General features: G+C 41.4%; 1 protein-coding gene across 4 annotated transcripts in view; it reads left to right on the top strand.

Moving 5' to 3' along the window:
- Positions 1 to 17062, top strand: part of WASL (WASP like actin nucleation promoting factor) — a 60051-nt gene extending 42989 nt beyond the window's left edge. For 2 of the 4 annotated variants that reach the window (XM_080393951.1, XM_080393954.1), the window contains exons 7-11: positions 1879 to 1921; positions 2326 to 2479; positions 5696 to 6216; positions 7385 to 7493; positions 8906 to 11624. In XM_080393951.1, the coding sequence (XP_080250077.1) occupies positions 1879 to 1921; positions 2326 to 2479; positions 5696 to 6216; positions 7385 to 7493; positions 8906 to 8967 (889 nt within the window). In that variant the 3' untranslated portion in view covers positions 8968 to 11624. Of the gene's footprint in view, positions 1 to 1878; positions 1922 to 2325; positions 2480 to 5695; positions 6217 to 7384; positions 7494 to 8905; positions 11625 to 15024 lie in introns of those variants that run through there. The other 2 variants (XM_080393952.1, XM_080393953.1) reach the window with 2 other exon arrangements.
- The last annotated feature ends 6383 nt before the right edge of the window (positions 17063 to 23445 follow it).

Raw genomic sequence — 23445 nt, 5'->3', positions numbered from 1 at the left:
TCTAGTTAAGTTTCCTGTAGAGTACAGTTATGTGTCATCTTACTGTGTAAGATAGTTTAATTACTGGTTTTGTATGAGCATATGGGAACTGGTGTTTGGTATTTTTAGGCATATATGCTAGTAGTATAACTTGTGTATAACTTGAGCTGTGATACTGGTGAAGACCAACACTGTCACTGGTTTTATACCTGATCAGTTGCAATCAGTAGGTAAAATTTTTAAATGCCTCTGTTAGGCAGATGTGGACTTCTAGTGTTCTGAGCAAAAATTTTGAATTCTGCTTCACAGTAATATAACTTACTGCTGTATACTTTCTTTTAAGTAACGTAAGAGTTAATTTTTTAAATGCCTCTGTTAGATGTGGACTTCTATTTTCTAAGCAAAAAAAAAAAGAGTTCTACTTCACAGTAATATAATGTACTGCTGTATACATTCTTTTAAGTAACATAAGAGTTGGTTACTTGGTAAGTATGCATTTGCATTGGAAAGACCTCTGAAAATAGATGTGTTGCAATCAATATGTAGACATAGCTTATTTTACTCTGAGGGATGAAAAATAATGCTAACACTACTCCGTATAAACTTTAATATCAATGAATTGCACTAAGCTCTGAATTGTATGCTCACAACCTCTTAAAAGAGCATCCTGAGTTGCACATATAAGCAGCAATAGGTGGGTGAAGATTGTATTGGCTGGCGGACTGTCAATTTACATATGCCTGTTAATACACTAAATCAGATATGAGACTTTTAGGAAATGCATGTCTAATTTATATGAAGCAAGCTGTAGCTTAACATCCAGAATTCTGTAATGGATAAATCATCCCATATTTTGGTAGTGAAAGGTATTTAAATACTTAGGCAAAACAGGGGGGTTTCCTTTTTTTGCCTTTTTGGTGGCATAATGTCATTTTAAACCACATCTTTTACTTTTCTTCTTGCTCCTCAAACTAAGTTGTTAATACCAAGACCAAAACTGATCATTGAGCTGCTGTATTCTCATTAAGAAAAGGTGTGCTGTTGATGATACTAACAGAATTGGGCAAGAATACAAGGTCTGTTGTGCTAGGCACTGTATAAGGGCAGCAAAACAGTCCTTGTAATTTCACAAGCTTTGCCTGAACAGTGTTGGGTACTAACAGCTCACCTGGTATTTTTAAAACTGAGTTGGACTTTCTGAAGACCGTGTTAAATCTCTAGAACTGGCCATTGGAAAAAAAGAAGCTGAAAACATGAAATGCTGGTGACATTATAGTTCTGCTTCTATAGCCAACAGTAGTTGCATGAAGTAGCTTGGAGGGCCATGAACTCTTCCACCTTTTTAGCTGATTACAGCATCGCATCAAATAATACTTTAGTAGCCACATGAAGTAGCTACTAGAAGCCTAGGAAGATAGCAACTGAAAACAGTCCTGACTTCTCTTTGAAGGAGCTGAATAGGAGAAGGGTGATGAGAGAACAAATAGTGATGGCAGGGATGAGGAGGAGGTTTTCCAGCTGCGTGACACTGAAGACCTTGGCAGTAGCTTGAAGTACAGTTACTATATAAAGGCTAAACTCCTCCCTCGATCGCTGTGCAGTTCTTCTATCACCATCCACATGTGCCACAGGGTGGCATGGAGCCTTCATGTTGTGCCACAGTCCATAAACTAAGGGGGGAAATGACTTCTCCACGTGGCCTTTTTGACACAAGACAAAAAGTAGGAGTAAAGGAAGCTTTACTAGTCTGAAGTGGGGCACTGAGGAGTCAGAATTCCTTAGCGTCTTAATGAGACTGGAGGTAGGAGCTGGCAGTAATCTCCAGTTATCTTGATGTCCCGTTATTTTAGTTAAGAGGTGCTTTTTATACTGATTAAATGGACTTTTCTGCTTTTGTAGACACATTGGACATGTTGGTTGGGATCCAAACACAGGTTTCGATGTAAGTAATTTAATAAGTTATTCAAGACACTGAATGTTTAAAAGCTTTAGAGGTTTTAAAATGTAAGTTGTGAAGATAGGCATTAAATAAAAAGTTAACTGTATACCAAAAGTTATAAATTGTGATTTTATGATATGGTGCAAACAGAGATGTTGGAGTGGAATGGAATAGGAGGCATCTGGGACTGAGAGGAAAAGATGCAAAACTTAAGTTTTTGTGCAAGGTACTTACCTCTCCTAGAATAGTCCTTTTTGACTGAAAAGTCAACCCAGACACATGTACTTGGCTTTGCTATTCCTTTTAACTTATATGGTCTGTGGGTTTTTTCCAATACAAGTGGTATGTTTTATTTTTTTAAAATCTAGTAAAAAATGCTACTTAAAACAAATGTATCTGACTTGCAGGTGAACAACTTGGACCCAGAACTGAAAAACCTGTTTGATATGTGTGGAATTTCAGAGGCTCAACTAAAAGACAAAGAAACTTCAAAGGTCATATACGATTTCATTGAAAAAACAGGAGGTGTGGAAGCTGTTAAAAATGAACTGCGCAGACAAGGTGGGATTCCTTTTTATTTCCACACAAAAATTAGCAGGGCCATTTTTACCTTAAGGATTAGAGTAGAAGGTGTTGATGATGAGCAGTTTTTTCTCTTCTCTGGTCTTCATGTCACTGCAGTTGCACTGGATTTCATAATGTTTCTGTACACCATACGCTATGTAAAAACGTTCATGCATGACTCATGAGAATACTTATTCCCTAAAGAATAAGGATCTTGTCTGTCTCAGTTAACTAACTTCCAGTAACAGTCTGACTGCAAAGCTATGCAGTATGTTTGATATAGATTTTTCAGAGACTGTATGTCGCATATTTACTTATGATCTCAGTCTTATAAATAAATAAAAATCCTAGAAGCCATATTGCTGTTGTCAGTTGTAGTAGTAGGACGTGACTGACTGATATATTTATGGTCCCCATGCACCCCGGCAGCCCTGTGTAATGAGCCTTGCAACAGCTAGGGTCCTGCAAATTTTATATGAATTTTTAAGGGTGGGGTTTTTTTTTTTTTCTAATTTAAAGTAAAAAGTGCTGGTTTTGAGCAGGCTGCTGCTGCAAGGAAGTTCTTAAATAAACCATTTTCTGTCTAACCTTTAAATGTGATCTCAGATGATGTATTATCTAGCTGAACATAGCAAGTTGGTCTGAAAATTACACTGCCAATGTCCAACTTTCAAAAATCTGTGTAAAACACTTCTCAAGAGGGGTAGCGTATGAATGGCATTGAAATTATTGCAGGTTGAAACTAGTGAATAAACTGTTCAATACACTGAAGAGATACAGATTCAGGGAACAGTGACTTGTCACATTTATTCCTTAGGTCCCCCACGGTGGAATGGTATGTATTTGAGCTGCCATCTAAGCATATGCTTCAAAGCATTCGTGTTGCTGTGTGATTTCTTTCCTAGATGAGAAATGCCATCTTTAGTTCACATCTTTGACAGCAATACTACAAGTTATAGTCAAACTTCTTAGTTAAATTCCAATCAAAAATTCAGTTGTGATTTTTTTTTTCTCAGTAAGAAATCTGTCAGTTTCTTTATAATCTTAACTCTGTTTAAATGTTTCCAGAGTTGTTGATTCCAGACTGCTGACCATAAAACTAGATTGAGAAGATTTAAAACACTTTAAAAACGCCTATTTTTCTATTAGATATGTGATAACTTCATGTTATGGCCACTTTGCATGTATGCAATTGAAAGAAAAGCTGCCTCATATTTAACATGCATGATAATAATCTACCTCTGTGCTTTTTGATAGAGGTAGATAAAATACTCCAGTACTTCAGTGGGTTTATCCACAATTCTGTTATCTGATGTGTAGGCTTGACTGCTGTTTGAAGTGTTCTTTCTCAACCAAAACATGTTTTTCTGTGTTTATTGCAAGAATTTCTGTGCTGACATATTCACCCTGCTAGGATGCTGACTAGAGAGTTGCAGACATACTATTCTGCTCAGATAGAAGTTACTTTCCTGCTTTTTCTGCCCTTTTCCTTATTTTGGTGCTGTTGGTTGGGGTTTTTTTATTGCCAGTACCATTAATAGAAGATTTTACAAACTTTTTTTGTTAATGGCAATGTTCATATTAATGTTCATATTAATGTGCATTTATAAAAAACCTAAATTATTTTCTTGCTTTGCTTGTACCGTCTGTTTGGAGGGGGAAGGGAGAAAGGATGAGGTAGTGGTGGTCCCTCCATGCTCTTCCTTGCTCACTTCAGTTTAGTGCAGACAAGCCTTATAAAAACTCCCAAACTCTATTTCCACAGATTGGATATGACATACCTCTCTAGATATTACGAAAATAAACCACTTCCCCCGCAGAGCTGTGTTCAAAATCTACACACTACAGACTCTGGAGCATGACCATGTTGTGTATCTTTTCAGTAATACAGAAAAACTAACTGTAGTGCTCTCAGAGTAAGTTATATTTGAAAATATTAGCCTCCGATGGCCGAGAAGGAAACTACAGTTCTGTCGGCCAAAAAGTGGTAGGATTTTTTTAAAAATCAAGAATGTTGGCAGTATGTCTCTTGGAAAATATCTAAAGTTTGAGAGGAGATTCTCCCCATACTGTTAATTTTGGAGGTATGGAAAAAAACAGAGCAGTTCGTGGAACTTAAGAACATAACATGTAATTTTAGGAGGGGTATGTTTCTCTAAGATAAGCAGGGAAGGAGGCACCAACGCACTCGTGTCTCCTACTTCCTCAAAATCCCTTTTCTTTTTTTTTTTTTTTTTGGGATGTCCCTCCCTATACCAGTGCAGGTAGCCTGCTTTCTCAGCATGTAAGAGGAAGGAGATAATAGAAGAGCTAAAGAAATACCTTCCTGAGTGTAATACCCTTTTTGTTATCAAAGCACATGAAATAAAATGTGAATTTTCTTAGTTGTATGACAGCGCCTGGATTATTAAGTACCTGTGTGCAACAACCACTCGCCCTAAAGTACCATAAGCCATTAGATGCTTCATGGAAGAGGAAATTAAATGGTGCTATTTAAAATGCCATTAGCAGAGCAAGTACATTTCAAGGCTACTTAATATAGAAGTGATCCTGTGCACTGAGGTAGCCCTGCCGTTGTTTCCTTTCTACAGTTGCTGCCATAAAGATGTTGTTGGGACTGATTTTCAGTGAAAGGGACTGAGTCAATTTACACTGTGTCGTAATGCATTAGTAGTTTTTTCTTCATTGCTAGATGTTACTTCAAAAAATAGTCTCTGTAATTCCTTAATAAAATAATGGATAGATTATAAAGTGGAAATGTTATATTTCACTCTAAGTGTATTTAATAAAACTTCTGTCTCTTGCTTTGTGTCCTAGAATTTTAGAGGATTCTTTTAATATTTTTTCTTCTGCATTTTGTCGTGAGAAATTGAAACACTGGCTTAAGATACACTTGGATTATGAAGAAAATTACTGCCATAGGACCAAACCAAGATCAATGACCAAGCTTGTTTTGCAACTTCAATTAGTTTTTTTTATGCATTGCAGTTGCTTCCCACAGTGTTGATTATTTTACAAAATACACAACAGACATAGGGGCTATATTCAGCTTGGTTTGCAATTCATATAAGCATAATCCAGAATTGGTGAAATTTGCACTGGCACAGAGATCCTTGCAAAAGGGAAAGCAAAATGTTTTTCTTTCTCTGCTAATGTCTGCAAGAGTTACGGGTATTGAGTAGCCTATAATTGTAGATTGTTGTTTCATTTCAGCTCCACCGCCACCACCACCGTGCAGAGGAGGACCCCCTCCACCTCCACCACCCCCTCCCCATAGCTCAGGCCCTCCTCCTCCCCCTGCTAGGGGCCGAGGGGCACCACCTCCACCTCCTTCTAGAGCTCCCACAGCAGCACCTCCACCCCCACCCCCATCTAGACCTGGTGCGTCAGTGCCCCCACCTCCTCCAAACAGGATGTATCCTCCTCCACCACCAGTGCATTCATCATCTGCACCTTCTGGCCCTCCTCCTCCGCCACCACCACCGGCAAGTGGGTCGTCTGTTCCTCCACCCCCTCCTCCTCCTCCACCCCCTCCTGGTCCTCCTCCACCACCAGGCCTTCCTTCAGAGGTTGATCACCAGCTTCCAGTTCCTGTAGGAAACAAAGCAGCACTCTTGGATCAAATCAGAGAAGGAGCTCAGTTAAAGAAGGTCGAACAGAACAGTCGACCGGTATCCTGCTCAGGAAGAGATGCACTGTTAGACCAGATACGACAGGGTATACAGCTGAAATCCGTGAGTAAAAAGCTGTTTCTCATCTAGGGCCTCTAGGGACTTGCAAATGGCTGCATCATCGCAGCGTGAACAGTAAATTGTGGCTCTATTTTGGGCTGGTTCATAACTTCTGGAGATTTTGAAGTGATGTGTTAAACAGTAGTACTGAGAAAATGCTTAGAACATATACTTGCTGTAGATGAGTATTGGTGCATAAAGTCATCCTTGTTTCAAACGAATTTCTCACCAGTAGAACTTAAAGAATAAATCCTACTGTGGCAATACCACAGTATCATGGCTCTAAAAAACTTCTGCAAGAACTATGAAAAATTGCTGGTCTCTTGAATACTTCAGTAAAATCATCTAAACAGCTGCAGGGGATGAGTTCAGCAGTAATGGTAGTGGAAGGCAAACACTTGTCACAGTTTGCTGAAACCAGGACAATACTAAATTTCTTCTGGCCCCCCATCTTAAAATGGGCCTGTGCTCTGCAAATGTTGAGGCTTGTAAGAAGGTTGCTGTGGCTGTGTCTGAAAAAGTGCAGCCTGTGAGTGATGCCTCTGCTGTTCCTGCTGCAGTTCAGACTATTATATTTTTCTTGATGTCACTGAATATCTTAAATTTTGCCTGAATTTTGCCTGTAGGTACCTTTTTTCTTTTTCTTTCTTTTTTTTTTTTTTTTTTTCCTTCTTGCTCTCCTGCACTTGAGGCAGTGTAAAAAGTGTAAGGGCATGTTAATATTTATTTGCCATTACAGGTATGCAGTATCAAAGTCTACTACTTTCAGAAGGGATTATCAGCCCAAAGCAGAGCTGGTTAACAAATGCAAACAAGAAAAAGTATTTTGTGGTATATAACAAGGATAAAATAAATCATGATTATGCAGCCACACAAGTCATGCCTGTACAACCGTATTAAGAAGCTTTCAATCTAGCTGAGCACCCACTTCATGTCATAGCTGAAATATTTAATCATGAGTATGAAGTAACTACAGTTGTGTTATATGGCAAAAGAGAAAAGCTGGACTTTTTTCATAAATAAAAACTTAGCTTGAGTTGAAGAAACAAACTACAGATTCACAGTTCCTTCTGGCTGAAAATAAACTTGTTAATCTTATAAGGGAGCTTGTGTTGAAATGCACAGGTTCCATTTTGCTAATTGCATCTTTCAAATGTATCCTTATTCCAAGGTATCTGATGGTCAAGAGAGTGCACCACCTACACCTGCACCCACCTCAGGAATTGTGGGTGCATTAATGGAGGTTATGCAGAAAAGGAGCAAAGCCATTCATTCTTCAGGTGAGTCTGAAATTTTTCTGACCTCATGATGTCAGGTTTTCATAAAACGTTGTTTGGAAAAAAGCATGGGTTACAGCTTATAGTCCAATATAGAATGTTCTAGATAGACTTCTAGTGATGGGTTGAATGGTTACAATAGTTACTTCGTGCTACTTTGAATTACTGGTGTAGTTTGCAGTAATACAGAATTAAAAATTATGAATCAAGGTTAATAGCCTTAGAAAGTTTTGTGGCTTTTTGGTGGTTTGTTTTTTTGTTTTGTTTTTAAAGTGACTTCTCATACTATCTAGTGGATAAAAATGAAATAAGTTGTCAAAATATTTTGGAAGGAAGGTTTTTAATGCTTTCTGTTTCTAGAAGCCAAAGCTCTTGCAAAGATTCAGCCTCTTAAAACTGGCTTCCAGTGTGCTTTGGATGCCACCTGCTGGATGATAATCAGATAACTAGTGTTACTTGACTAGTCCCATACTAGTACTGAATCAACTTTTTGCACTTCAGTGCTTGGAAGAAGTAAGACTGCAAGAGGATTTGCATTTCTCAAATACCAGCATTGTAATAACTGCAGTTCAGTAACTGCAGTGCAGCTCTTTGGTTACACCTCTTCTGTTAAGGCTTTGTTTCAGAGCTTGCCTTGACACCAACGCTGCACTTGCAGTCTGCAGGTCATTTGACTAAGTGCAATATAGTTTGTTGATTTGCTGCCTGGTGTAGTAATCTCCAGTTTTGGTACTTTACATAAACTAAATAGCAGAAGGGTGCTAAATACAATAATTTTCCTAGGGAAGAAAATGTGCTTTCCTAACAAATAAGTAGTTTAATTTTAACAGGCTACAATTTTTAAATTATGATACATGCAAAAAGTGGAAGACTGAGTAAACTTAACAACAAACATTGATGTTGAAGTTGACATGCATTACGCAGCTTGGAATATTCCAGTAACCACAATAATCTTCAGCTCACAGATTTTTTTTTATCTGCTTGTACAGTAAACAGAAATCCCAGTATGCAGTAAAGCTGGGGAAGCAGTTCTTAAGTTTCAGAAACCAGTCTGTCCTTGAAGTTTTAAACCCAATCTGGAACAAGCTGGCCCCTCTCACATTCTTTAAGAAAGAGTAATAAGTAGTAAATGTTAAATGGGAACTTCTGTTTCTTTTTTCCTCATAGCAGAAGACAAGATATTTTTTCCTACCAGAGGAAAGGAGTGAGAAAGGAAACAAATTAGATTTAACTTTCAGCCGGTATCTGTCCACATCTGCCATGTCTAGCTATCTTAAAATAGAGCATTACCAAATGTGTTGTAGTGACCTCCTTGAACTGATTGTTCCGTTTTCAGAAAGTTGTGGGAGTGATCAATAACACTTTCTTCATGTTAATTTGGTGCATGCAAGTGACTTGCTTTTTTTGTCTTACAGATGAAGATGAGGATGAAGATGATGAAGAAGACTTTGAGGATGATGACGAATGGGATGATTGATCATATATTATTATATATATATTTTTTAAGGTGAATGATATACTAAACACTACTTTCTGTCTATGGATTCTGTAAAATTATCATGTAAATGTTCTACCAATTTGCTGTATATTTTTGTTGCCTTTTGCTTTTTTATTAATCTGTGCAATACCTCATTTAATCTGTAAAGGTTTGTCATAATCCTCTGCAAAGCTACTCCCTGTTAATGTGTGCAAGTTTACACCTGGATGATCATGTACATGTGAATACTTTCCATTCCATCAATAAGGGAGTTTAAATGTAATATGTGAGACTGACAAAAACCTTAATGTAATTTAGTTATAATGCAAGAAGGAAAACACTATTTTCATACCCTACTTTTTCTGTATCTAAATTTTCTTATTAAAACCTAGTATAGCACTATGTTCTTTAAGTGATGCAGCTCTTAGTTTATTTAGCCCCTTCATTTCAAATGCAATGCTACATGAATGTTGAGGCTGGTTTATACTCTTGCATGGTTTCAAATACATCACAACATTGCAGTTCAAGTCTTAGCAGTATGCTTTACGTAAAACAAAATCACTGCAGAAATGCACAGCTGGTTGTGAAGATTACCTTGCTCTAACTGTAGCAATACTGACTGCTATTGAACAGCAGTAGTAATTACACCTTTCAATTAGGGAGCTCTCTATGTGAAGTTCAACAGGGTGGCTTTACACTGTAATAGTGATAAAGACATCTTTGATGCAGACAAGTTCAGTCTTTTCTTTTTTTCTTTTTTTTTTTTTTTTTTCCCCCAGCTCTTACCTTCAGAAGGAAGAAGTGTGAATTACTTGGGGGCTGTACTGGAGGCTGGCAATTGCTACAGTTTGATTTATTTTGAAAATCAATTTCATGCGGTTTTCAGGCTGAAGAGCTGCGTTTAATGCTTGCTTCAATAATGTTTAATTACTTTTTAACATTTGTAGGACATTGGTGTACTAATAAAGTAAACATAAGTGGTATTACTTTGCAGTCTTTGCGTTATGGTACACAACAAATGCTGAAACACCAATCCTACATCCATAAAGTTGGAAAGACGTTAACTCAGAATATACACTTTGAATAAGTACTGAACTTTATGGCAATATTCTGTCTTCATATGTTGGCTTTAAGGTCAAGGGTTGTGATGAAGATCAGGAGCCCAGTTCACAAGAATAGTATTTGAATAAGTGGACAGAAAATGGGATTCTCATTTCACAGCTTGCACGTTTATGTAAGTTGTACTTTGTAGTGCAGTAAATATAGGCATATCTGCCTATTACAAAATACTAATCTATGCTACGTGGGTATTTAATATCTGCAGCATTAATTACTGTACTTACTGTAATTTTCAGGTAGTAAATCTTTTTAAAAACCACATTACCTGACATGGAATGTTTAGTTAAGTCAGTCATATTTGGAGCGTAGTTAATGCCTAGTGTCCTGGGTCTTTTGACTGTAGTCAAGGTATCAAACTAAATTTAAGTTATCAGAATTGTATTGACTGAAACCCAGTGTTGACCTGATCTTGACAGGCTGGACCTGCATGATACGGCTTGGATTTCTAACCCAGTTATAAACTAGTCTTTAGCGAATTAATTTAGTCATATGAGAAGAAAGGAAAGTTGCTGAGAAGTAGTGGGAGACGTAAGGTAGTTAAATTATTCAGAGGATGCTAACTTCCTTCCAAGAGTAATTTAAGCACATAACTTGAGGGGAAAAAAACTTCCAAGTGGTCTCACTCTCTTGCGGTAACTTTTGCGTTGCCCCCTGCTGCTATAAACACTTCCTGCTAGCTTTGCTGCTGTAATGGCTTGAGCATCGGATCAAGTGCAAGTGCAGCCGGGGGTAGCTACGGGCAGTGGAGTTAGGAACTCGTGTATAAGGAAAATATTTGTATGGCTTTCATATAACTTCTGGCACTGCTCCCATATTGCATATAGGGCATTTTAAAATTTAGCAGATGAGGCCTAGAGGTTTTCCTACCATGCTACTTACTAGATATGTTTAGCTGTTATGTTCCCAGAATTGGAATTTCTGTAATATAGTTAATAATTAAGTATCGCAGTTCATTAATCAAACTTCTGTTCCAGGTTGTAGGATCTCTGAAGTTACATTATTGAATAAAACTTTGATTTGTAGATACTGGCCAAAGAAAGCTTTTGGTTTTTCAACTTCTTTTTCTTCACACAAAAAGTACACTCGTGGTGTCCAGGTTAATACTTACTTTCAAGTAGTGTTTGTACATGATAAATTTCAGGCATAAAGACTGCAATGGCAGTTAAGTTACTCATAACTGCATGCTTCAGCATTCTGCCACTTGCACTGTGAGCAGAAGACAGCATTTCATGATACTGGTGCATTGTTGCTAAACATTGTAATGAAGGCCTCTCTTATATATTCCGGTTAAATGACTGTCCAGATAGCCTTAGCAATTAACGAACTAGCATGAGGCTTTTGTATCTCAACACTCTATGTGCATAGACAATATCAGCTAGCCACTTGTACGTATGAAATCCGTAAGAACTTCTCAATCATTCAGTTTTCCATTTATTGAACTGAAATTTTTAGTATGTGAATTTTTGAAATGTACAGTGAATAGGATGTTGCACTGGTGGCAATTCATCATGGAGCATAATAAAATTAATTTGACCCAACTACCGTAAAACTGTGTGGTTTTTAAGTGCTAATTGTGGCACAGCTTTTAAAATAGATCTGCATATTGATTACGCACTTTAAAAGTAACTTTGGTCACCTAGCCAAGTTCACAAAGCAGTAAATAGCCGCTGTCAGATCGCAGTAGTTTTCGTGTCTCTGGAAAGTTGGATTGTGCTAGTGAATAAACACAATGAGTAAGAATGTGACACCCTGTCCTCTTGGCAGGTTTCATGGCTGCTCAGCAGCTTCTCTGGGAACAGCTACTGCTGCAGGCAAGTGCAATAATCCAGCAACGTTTCAAGGTCAAACAAACATGGCTTCATTAATAAACACTCAGGGAGCAGTACTAACTAGTTAACTCCTGTCAATGAATGCTCTTAACTTACGAGGTTTTTACAAACCTAAATCTTTGTCTCGCGAGTTGCATTATTTGAGCTCAGGACACTTTCAGACGTTTGCTTTCCTTCTGCAAAGCAACTGAAGAGTCCAGCATTGCAGATTTTTATCTGGCATACACTTTCTTTTAAAGTTTAGTACTTCTCTGATTTTTAGACCTTAAGTACAAAGCAAAGTTGGAATCATTACTTACAGGATGTGCTGAGGTATATTTCCTCTCCACTTAGTAAACAGAAGTGTAATACATGCCTTTGAAAGGAGGCTAGTCTTTCAAATTGGGTTGGTTGTTGGGGTTTTTTTTGACAGTGGTTACTTTCCCAAGTAAGATGTATGCAAAGAGAAAAGAGGAGGAGAGATCCTTTTGTTTTTAAGACTGTTACAACTCCCCTGCAACAGCCTTTATCTAATCATTAGAGGAATTCCTGGTCTAATTAAAGTTCCTGAAGCTTAAGTACAGTGATAAGCAGCTTTATTTATAGAAAAGTGAAAATGGTTTAGGGAAACTTAGAAGATATTAAGCCTCTGTCTCCAAAAGGTGCGGTGTTACCCTCTAGCACTGCAGTAAGGACTCCTATTGCTATGTATTTGTTTATTGCCTAGAGTTTTCTTGTGAGTAAGAAGACGGAAAGAATGGGATAGTATTAACTAGAACGGGAGCAGTGAAGGTCTAATGCCCGTGTTTAAATTTGCTTGTCAGTGACAGCAGCCTGGCCCTTTTCTCTAAGGTAGTCTTTGAAAGTTTGAGAATATTTATGCAGTTGTGGAGGAGACTTCTTTTTTATTCACCAAAGTGCTGTGGCACATCTGCTATTTTGTGCCTGAAAAAAATAAATCATTAGTTGTTTGAACTCAGATCTAAAAGGAATGCAGATACATGTTGACAAGTAGAATCATTGCATCAATGTCCAAATATAAATGAGTTGTTTTCTGACATTTTATTTCATGCTGAATTTTACAGTTTTTGCAGGAGTAACCTGCTAGAATAGTAATTTATTAGCTATCCAAACTTTTCTCTAATGTAGTTTTGTGTAATACCTGCAGGACTTACTGATCTATAAACAGCTTAATACACACTTGAAACTGTGAAGCTTGATATTTTACATTTAACATGGTTTTCATCTATTAGTACTGACAAACATACTTAAAGGCCTTTTTGCTAGTGCTTTAAAGAGTTTTTGAGTCTCTTTGGTAGGAAATTTTTGAGCCACACACTTCATGCACGTGATTTTTCCCCTGCCTGAAGCTTTGTTGTCTTCTCTGAGTTTTGTTACTTGAACTGTATGAATTTTAAACTTGTTACTTGAGGATTAGATAAAGGGGTGTAAGAGAAGCTTTAAAAAACAGAACAAGTTCAGAAACCCTCATCACCAGCATTATATTTTTGTATGTGCCAGCCGAGGGACACAATACGATCTAGAGTTTAAAGCTTAAGAAATATGATACACAAAATATTTGCTTAAATGACATTGGCAAGCATGCAGAATCAGGAATTGGCCCTTCTGGATGTTGATGCCAAAAAACTAGGCAACTGCCAGAGCACTTGAGCTGGATTTGGAGCCCTTTGTTGGTAGATGGGGATTTCTCAGATAATCAGGATACAAGGAACACAGACTGACAAACTGTGAGAAGCTTGCATCCTTGGGGTTTTTTTGGGGGTTTGGGGGTTTGTTTTTTTTTTTTACTAGATGCTGCTATTCTGGTTAGAATAGTCTTTTGGACCAAAACAGTGCTTATTTCATCATCAAGAGAAGTGATCCCCAGCATGTAGTCCTTTGCCAGTGTTATGACTTTTCAACTGTCAGCAAGGAATCTCTTTGTTTTTTTAATTCAAAATGAAATATAAAAAGCAGTCTAGACCCAGTTAACATAAAAACAGGCTTTCTGTGGTTAGTCTCCTGCAGGTAATGTGTGCAAGCATGAAGGCAAGTGGCTAAAGCAGAAATCTCCTAACTAGTAGTAGTATTTTTCAAGGACCTACATCAAGAATGAAAAGTTTTCACCTGTAGTAGCTTTTAGTACGTAATCCTGCCCTTAGAGAGTATGTTACTGAAATGCACTTGCTGTCCCCAAGACAGGTAAGAGTAGTAGTAGTCCTGGAGACTCTAGTGGCCCCTCTGCTCTCGGTTGTGTTACGCAGTGCTCGGGCCTGCATTTGATACTCTTGACCACGCTAATAGTGGGTTATCCGGTACAAAAACAAATAAGTTGTTTGTATGAAAGTAGGTGCCAAGAGCACATGACAGGGAATGTCCATGGTATCGCTGTTGGGTTTGTTTTTTAAATGGGGATACTACTGATAAGTTCTCAGCATCCCATCCGGCTCCTGCTAGGTTCTGTGCTGCCCTTTCCATATGTGAGTCGATGTAATCCCTGGATGAAAGCACAGCAGGGTGGTACCTGGGCCTTTTTGTTTCTTCACCATGTCTTTTACCAAACAGAAATAATACGTCTTTAGAAGTATTTCTAGATGAATTTTCCAAAACTTCTGTCTGAATGGCACTGTGGTCTGGAAAGGGAAATGCTGATTTTCTTGGCAGGAGGTCTCCCGGCACACTCTGTAGTCTTAGAATGCCAAGTATTTGGATATGGCACATTACATTGCTAATCTGCTCCTCAGCCAGGCAGCCCATCGCATCTTCTTGTGGAGAAAATAGTTTTTAGAAACCTACTGTATATTATGAGTTACCTAATTCTAATGCAAGTTATCGGATAAAGCAGAATTCTTACCAGGCTAGGAAAAAAGGAAAGCTACCAACAGAATTTAAAACCTCAGCGAGCAAGATGCCTGGAAAGAAGGCACAGCCCTACTGGGGCTTTTTAGTGGCCAAAATGGAGATAAAGAGTGTTCAGAGACCTTAAAAAAAAAAAAATCATCTGATTACAAGTCTGCAGAAGGACCAATAGAGTCCAGTAAAGCAAGATAAAGAAAAGAAAAACTGTGAAATCCTGTAGTGTTTAATGGATCCCTTTTGTGCTATAACATCCTCCGTGTTTGCTTTACAGGAGCTGGGAAACTCCTGCTAAACTGATGTCCTACTCGGATAACTGAAGTGCCTCTTTCTCGCAGATACATTATCACATCTCAGCCCTTAATACTCTCAGCCATTCTGGTCTTCACTACCAATGTCTTATTCCTGGACAGCTCTCCAAGCCTCATAATAAAAATACAGTTAACACAATTGCTTAACAGATACCTTCAGCAGCCTACAGCATGCAGCTGTTGTGTAACACATGAACCATTTCAAAGTGAACAGAAGTTGTCCTGGTGTGGATTCCTCTGGGGAGAAAATGCGCTTACCTATGACCAACAGAGAAAGCTTTGAGCTGGTTGCTCTAATGAGCGGTGAGAGATGGGTGGCTGGTCAAAGGATAGCTGTAATCCAAGATGCGGTCTTCAAGGAGTCGACCCAACATAGATCACATAGAAAACAAAAAAGCTGGAATCTTTCTTTGCTGCTGGGCGCGTTTCCTGGTTCATCATGTATGCTGGCTCTCTAAGGTTATGTACCTCAGAAAATCACGCAGACCTTGGCCAGCAGCCAGTCAGGATGATCATCATCGTTCTGCTATTTCATGTGAGGAATCTGCCTCCTCAATCAAGCTGCCCATCCAGCCTAGAGATGATACCTGCATTTGGAATGAGTTTAATGCAGCATTCCTCGCACCTCACACCACAGATGCTAGCTAAGTTACCTTCAGCTAGATTGTAATGCAGAGGATTTAGTGAGACCCCTGCATTCTGCCAACCAGAAATGGATTGTTGCACTGTTACCTGTAGACATAAGGCATCTCTGTTGCCTGGAAGGCTGTAGCTGCCATCCCCTGATTGAAATCAAATGCTGTGGTAGCTGAAGTTGCTGGTTGCATTCATTGTGGTTTTGCTGCCAGAACAGCCTTTCTGTTGGTCCTGAAATCCTCCGGAAGAGTGATGCAGTGTGAGATCATTACACATCTTTGTGGTTCCTGACTTTCCAATAAAACAAGACTATATGCTTCCTTATGTCCTTCCCTATTTTTAGCACAAAGCTTCTTACCTTCGACTCATTCTTCAGATGTTCTCTCTCTGCCTAGGTAGAACCAGTGCCTTCTGGAAGACAGTAGAAAGTCCAAGTATCTGAACATTTGCTATCTTACCCATTCTTTGCCATAAAACTCGTTCAGGTTGTTAGCAGGAGGGCAGAGCCCTGGATGAAGCTGCAGCTGTGGGTGACAAGCACCTCGTCTAACTGGAAGCAGATTATCTCCTTGTGTTCTTTTGGAGGAGACTCCAAAGAGTGGTGGCCATCAACAAGACTGTCTGCAGGGAGTAGTTCAGCAGCACATTCAGAAAGCTACGGTGGACTTCACTGGGGTCTTGTCCCCATGCAGCAGGCCCTGTGGCTCAGCGTTCAAGAGATTTAGCTGTGTTCTGTCTCAGAAACAGGAGATGCGGTAGTGGGAAATCAGGATGGGATGCGTCGCAAAGCAGGCTCCTGCGTCTGTCCAACTCAGTATCTCCACTGGCTGTAATGAGAGTGTAGGCATCCATTGAGTAGGTGGGCACACGTACTTCAGACACTTGGATGTAGGTGCCTTACTGAAACCAAATCTCACCAGCGTGCCCTGCGCCTTGGTTGCCCATCTGTGCAGTGGTGGTAACTGTATCAAAAGCGATGCGTGTAAATACATAGAGACCATGGCACTGCGGTCCAGGCATGTGACACTTAAAAGTATTTTAAAATGCCATTTTACTTGTTAAAATTGAGTTATCTCAGTTCTTAGAACAAAAACATTAGGGAAGACTTCTTTATTCCTGTTAGGTGGTTTTCAGAATTGGCAGCCCTTTTTAAGCTCTCAAAAAGCAAAACAGAACCCACCTGAGTGGTGTCTGTACAGCAGAGTTCATCCGAGCAGTTTGCTATCTGTATGTGCAAATATCGGGTCATACTCCAGTGTGGCCTTAAAAAAACATTTAACTCCTGTGTGAGCAGAACGCTGGGAGCTCACCCACAGCATGCGGTTCACATGGATTTAGTTTTAATAAACTATGTGAAAGACATGAGTTTTGGGACATGGAGTTACAGAGCAGTTGCTAGTCCCCTGGTTGACCAGCCGGGTTTGCAGCACACCCCCTCACAGCAGCTCCCGTCGGGAGCACTTCACTGTGACTGACGCTGTCAAGAGGCTTAACTGATCCCGAACAGGGAGTCCTGACGGGCGAGCCGCCGAGCCCGGCTGCGCCGTTACTGCAGGCAGCGTCTGTACCAGCGGCAGCAGCGATGTATGGCCCTGCCCTATGGCCCTGCCATATGGCCCTGTCCTGTGGCCCTGTCCTATGGCCTTGTCCTATGGCCCTGTCCTGTGGCCCTGCCCTACGGCCCTGTCCTATGGCCCTGCCGTATGGCCCTGCCCTATGGCCCTGCCCTATGGCCCTGTCCTGTGGCCCTGTCCTGTGGCCCTGTCCTATGGCCTTGTCCTATGGCCCTGTCCTGTGGCCCTGCCCTACGGCCCTGTCCTATGGCCCTGTCCTGTGGCCCTGTCCTGTGGCCCTGCCCTATGGCCCTGTCCTGTGGCCCTGTCCTATGGCCCTGCCGTATGGCCCTGTCCTGTGGCCCTGTCCTGTGGCCCTGTCCTGTGGCCCTGCCCTGTGGCCCTGCCCTACGGCCCTGTCCTACGGCCCTGCCGTATGGCCCTGTCCTGTGGCCCTGTCCTGTGGCCCTGCCCTATGGCCCTGTCCTGTGGCCCTGTCCTATGGCCTTGTCCTGTGGCCCTGTCCTGTGGCCCTGTCCTGTGGCCCTGCCCTATGGCCCTGTCCTGTGGCCCTGTCCTATGGCCTTGTCCTGTGGCCCTGTCCTGTGGCCCTGTCCTGTGGCCCTGTCCTATGGCCTTGTCCTGTGGCCCTGTCCTGTGGCCCTGTCCTGTGGCCCTGTCCTACGGCCTTGTCCTATGGCCCTGCCCTATGGCTGCTCCGCTCTGCCTGTTCAGTGTGTTGGAGTTCTTTGCTGATTGGCCACAAGTGGTCACACATTTCTCCCTGAAGATGCAAAAAGCATCAGTTTTATGGGTGTAAATCATTATGAAATGACCAGAATTGGTGCCTCCCCCAAATCCCTGCAGGTCTGCAAGGCCGGAGGGCACAGCGGTGCTGCTGTCATGCTTTCAGAAAGCTCAGGGGCCTCGGAAGATTTTAAGTACAGGAGGCATTCTGTTTATGGCTTGGATTTACTGCAGCTCTGTGTGTGCTGGCTCCCGCCGGTTTCGTCTTACTGCTTCGTCTGTCTCTATCATCTGGGTTTGAAAGGGGCCATCCTGTTTTCATCAGGGCGCACGTTAAAGCTCTGACTTTATTTGAGGAAAGACAGCCAGTAGCTTTGAAGTGTGTGATAATATTTTTGCTGCGGGATGACGGTCACACTCTATATCCCCCAGCCTCTCAGGTCGTCACAGGACATTAGGAGAAACTGTGACTGGACACAGCTGAAATCAGATTGATTTACTTTCCTCTATTAAATTCCTTTTTTACTATGTGCACTTGATAAATACTACAGCCACAGGGTAAAAATGTGTCAGCTATTTCAGCTGAACAGTGTGATCCATGCTTACTTAAAACTGTTGGACTGGCTATATATTTTAAGAGCCCAGCTAAGATTTTATTAATCTTTCTGCATAATTTTCAGTGAACAGCTGCAGTGTCAACTTAGAGACAGAGAGGTCTTCCAAGAAACACAAGGGCAAACGCAGCTTTTTAAATCCGACCTCCTGTTTTATTACTATAAAGACAGTTGGGTTCTAATTTAGCAGCATCTGGTTTGCAATATTAATGAAGGAAAAAAAGAAACAAAAACTTTGTGTTGCTAATTTGACTGAAACTGGCAAAATGTTTCTGCCTGGTGCAGCCTCTTAAGGTCTTGCTAAATGGAAGCTCATAGACGTACTAACCCCAAAGTTTTTCACTCAGTTTAAATACTGGTTATTCCCTGTACGCATGTGCCAGCATTTTGTTTGGGACCTCTAAGCATTTCGCTAACACTAACCAGGTCAGAGTGCAAGAGGTTCTGTGAAAAGTTCAGGCAATAAAATGTAACTGCCCAAGTTGCAAGTGGGGAAGGCTCGTTTCACCGAGGCTTTAGCAGAATTTTGTGAAAAAGATATGTGCTCTACCCCATTGCTCCTTATTTCCAGCAGCATTACATTTTATCCAGTCATGAAATCTTTCCACCAAGCTGTATTTAGAACTACTAAACTGGGGCGCAGTCAAACTGTTGGGATGTTCTGGAAATAGGCAGCATGGGAGCTCTGCAACAGCAAACGCAGCGGAACGGTGGTACTTAACTAGCAGCAGCCTCTGTCTCAGAGAATAGTATGTGTTTAATTGGTGTGATACCTCAGCCACAGGTTTGGCAAGGAATAGAGCTATTAGTTCGTAGAGAGTGAGTCCCTATAGGTTAGATTTTATAATGTTCATTGAGCAGCTCTCATGTACCACAGCTACTTGCTGGGGTCACAGGGTATGAGGTTGTCTCTGCATTTCATCACTGTTTCCTCTTAAATGTACGCTATCTCAGAGAAGCATGTACCTGATGTACAAACTATAAGGTTGCACTGGAGATGGGAGCATCTGGAACAATCTGCACAGTACGTATGATCAGAGTCCCCGGACTTCTTTCTCTGGGGCATGTAAGGGTTTGGCAGAATTCACAGAGCAGAAGCAAAGACTGGAATTACAAGCCCGAGAAGGGAATTGTTAGGCTACCTGAGGCAGTGCCCCGTTGCACAGAAAGGCATCAGCCTGTACGAGAATGTATAAATTGATCCACAAGTTCGTATTACAGTTTTTGGCAGTTCTTGCAAGCTGGCACAACATTTGGCCTTTGTAACAAGGGTAATTGCTTGGCTGATCGGAGGCCAGAGCTGCATAAAGGGCATACCCCTATGGTACTGGAGAGGCACTTAAAATAAAAATCAGGCTGATTCTGCATGCTGCATTATATTTATCAAATTCTTCTGACAGAGAATTTTTAATACCAGAACAAACTTACTTTCTCCTCCAAGTTGCAATTGCATATTTCATATGTGGTGCAGGTGACTATGTAGCTGCTTTCCAGTAAACTCTGTAGAACAGATTTTTAAAGTAGAGAGAAGCAGCAGATCTATATTTGAAATGCTTTCTGGATTTTTTGCTTTGAAGAAATTAATGTTGAAGATCATTTGTTTAGATACATAGTGGAAGTTTCAGGTTTATCTTCCTTTGTCTACCAGAGAAACCTCTCGTTCATGTTTTATCACATTTCCAACCCCCAGGACAGAACCCTCTACCTGAAACACATTCAGGGATTTAAAAGCTTGTGTGATGTCTGCTAGGGAGTACATTCTTCACTGGTAGTGAGACATAAGATGAAAAGATGTCGTATTCTTTGTTCTGGTTCAGAGCCAGCGGGATGGAAAAAGCAGCTCGATGGTGCTTTCATTCAGCCCGTGTTCATGGTTTAGGCTTGGCTTTTCCTTACCTCATGTACTTAGTTCTCCCATGACCCAAACAATGCCAGATGAGGATTAAAGGAGAAAAAAAAAGGTTGCAGGGTGTCTTTTGACATGCCAAGGTGAGGCCCAGCACAGAGACGTGTGAGGAAAGGATTGACACTGGTGAGAGCACTCTGAACCCAAGCTGCTAACACCTGGATCATACTGAACACGTCTCCAAGAGAGTTATTAAACAAATATCCCAAAGCAAACATGGAAAAAAGCAAGCCTCTTCTATGCAAAACACTGAAATGAAGGGTAGGGGCAGCAGGAGAAAATAGAAGTGATGGGGCAAGCCTCCTCCATAATCTGGAAGTGGTAATTGGAGGAATGGGAAAAAGACATGGAAAGAAAAACCTGATGATTGTTAAACCTTTGTTGGTGCCACGCAACATGGAGGCCAAGGTGGTGAGAAAGCCCTTCAAGTGAGAAGCCTGTTCACTGGCAGCATGGTGCCCACCTCTGTCTCACAGCAAGGTGATCCTTCACATACAGCTTGGCAGAAAAGCAAATAAAGGGCTATATCATCCTTAGTTCCTCATATATTTTTAATGCAGCCTTCCCCCCTGTACTGCAGTGGCAGTCCTACTCACAAGCAGCCGTGTAGACACCGTGCAGGAAATTCTGCCACCAGTTAGCTCAGTGTTCACATTTTGAGGCATTATAGACTATCTGGTGTAAGAGGCAGGAGATTAGAGTAAAGCTACAGCTGCAACAGCATTTCCAGACTAATCCCTAATTTCACTTAAAAGCTGACTGTTATAAATTATACAACTCCTGATCTGCCTTCAGGTCACTCTCAGCTGGCTGCAACTAAATCAGATGTGCTGCTTTTAAAGGATGATGTTCTGTGTCAGAAATAACATACCCTAGTCCATTGTTTGCTTTTAAATGCCAGCAATGGCCCTGGAGACCTCCCATGACCTCAGGGCAGCAGGCAGCATCTCTTGCTGGCAGAAAGACTGGAATGCGGTGGACACATTTGAATCTTCTTTCTGCTTTACACAGAGATCATTGCAACTCTCCCAGCCCCAGCAAGAGGGCCGAATGGCCCTGCAGAGGTTTTCCACCCCATGGCTGGTTGAAGAACTGAACAGTTTCACCAGTTGCCCCAGGAAAAAATGAACCTTCCAGACTTCTTCATGAAAAGCAAACGAGAGAAAGACACCCTGAGACTGCCTGAGAGACGCATTAACCTTGAATTTCAAATTAGGAAATACCCTATAAACAAAGCTGCAGTCAAATTTAAATTCTCTCAAGACCACCGCTTCATTTGGAGAGGATGGTAAATATTTATGAGCTTGGAAAGAAGCTGATTTGGAAAGCGGGTGTTTAAACATTCATTGAAATATGACAGAGTGAATTCAGGTCTTTGTTTTCAGCGGTCTTGGGCATGTGAGTCCCACCACAACAGCAGCGCCTGAGGCCCAGAGGCGCAGGCTGGTTCTCTTACTCTGGTCAGAAATTCCACCCAGGAACCGACAAACTGGCCCAACCCTGATAAAGAGAACCACCTCTGCACCTATCACCCCATTACCACTTTATCCCAGGGGCACTACTAGTGCCAACACAACCATGAGAAAGTATCAGAAAACTGACAGGCAAAGCAAGTGATGGGGGAGCAATCTGGGGTCATGCAGCTCCCCAAATGTGATAATGACCCCATATTCCCAACTACTCACCACCAGGTCTCTTCTGGTGGGGAACCTAGCTGAGGAGCTGCAGGGCGGCACGCTTCAGGGGGAATAGTCGATTGCTTCAGAATTAATCATGCCCGTGGTGGGATCACGGCTGGCTAACGTGTGCAATCAGCTATGGGCCCTACTGGCTTTGGAATGGATGACCATCAGAGGACCCAGTACCCTTAGCATTGAACAGGTCTGGTCACTCTGCATTTAATTAAGTAGTAGAATGAGGGCATTTTGTAGTATCAACATGCTGAAGAGTCACTCGCAGGTGAGGCTACCTGTTGCCATTCTGAGGTAGCCAAACAACAACTACCCAGTGTGAATGGTCTTCCACATCCACTGTGGTTGATACAAAGAGTAATGGGCTTACTTGCCACCTGAGAAGATGGCAAAACACTAAGGAAGACTTTCCAATGGATGGTTGTTCAGGGACACCAGGAGCTCCAGCTATTATGTATTTTTAAGGACCTGTTTAATTATCTTTGATCTTGTCTTGGAGCAAAGGCCACTTTGGAAGCGCTTTCACAACTAATTTTTATGCTCTGCAGAGATAGGAAGCTGACACAACTTGCTCAATGCCCTTGAGGCACACCATGTCTCATAGCACAGAGCTGGCGGAGTGGGATTAGAGCTCAGGATTGTCTGACACCCAGCTGTAAGCTCAGCTCTCCACATGACCTGTGGGATTCGTCTCAGTGGGAATTTGAGAGCGGGAGCCAGTGGCACGCTGGGGTGATGTGGGCTGCTCAGCTGTGCTGGGCTATCAACATCCACAGTTCTGTTGTCACAAAGAGCTTAGGGGATGGATCCAGAACAATTTAAACCAAGCTAAATCCGCACTGCCCGGCACCGTCCTCCCTCCATTCCTGGCCAGAGGTTCCCACCACCTCCCCTGCACTAGCAACACGGTGCTGAAACTGCAGTGAGAGGTCTGGGGAACCAAACCAGACCCATCTTCCTTTCTGTTTGGTTGGTTTTCTTTTTGTTTTCTTTTTTTTGGGGAGGGCACTGGTTTACCTCCTTGAACTGACTGCTTGCAAGTTTGGTGAGAGAGGGGGCAGCAACACACAAAGTCAGACATGAAGGGGGCAACAGGGACTGCAGCAGAGCTGCAAAACTGTCCTGGAGCTGGTCTAACTGGTATTGCACCTAAAATCCAACTATTAGGATGTTTGGAGTGAGGTGATCTCACATAGACTATTTTTGGTCACAATAAACTATAGCAGAGACTGAGAAG

The sequence above is a fragment of the Falco punctatus genome (assembly GCF_963210335.1).
Source record: "Falco punctatus genome assembly, chromosome: 6".
Taxonomy (NCBI): domain Eukaryota; kingdom Metazoa; phylum Chordata; class Aves; order Falconiformes; family Falconidae; genus Falco; species Falco punctatus.
Note: the sequence above shows the minus strand (reverse complement) of the source record. Positions and strands in the feature narration are given on the sequence as shown.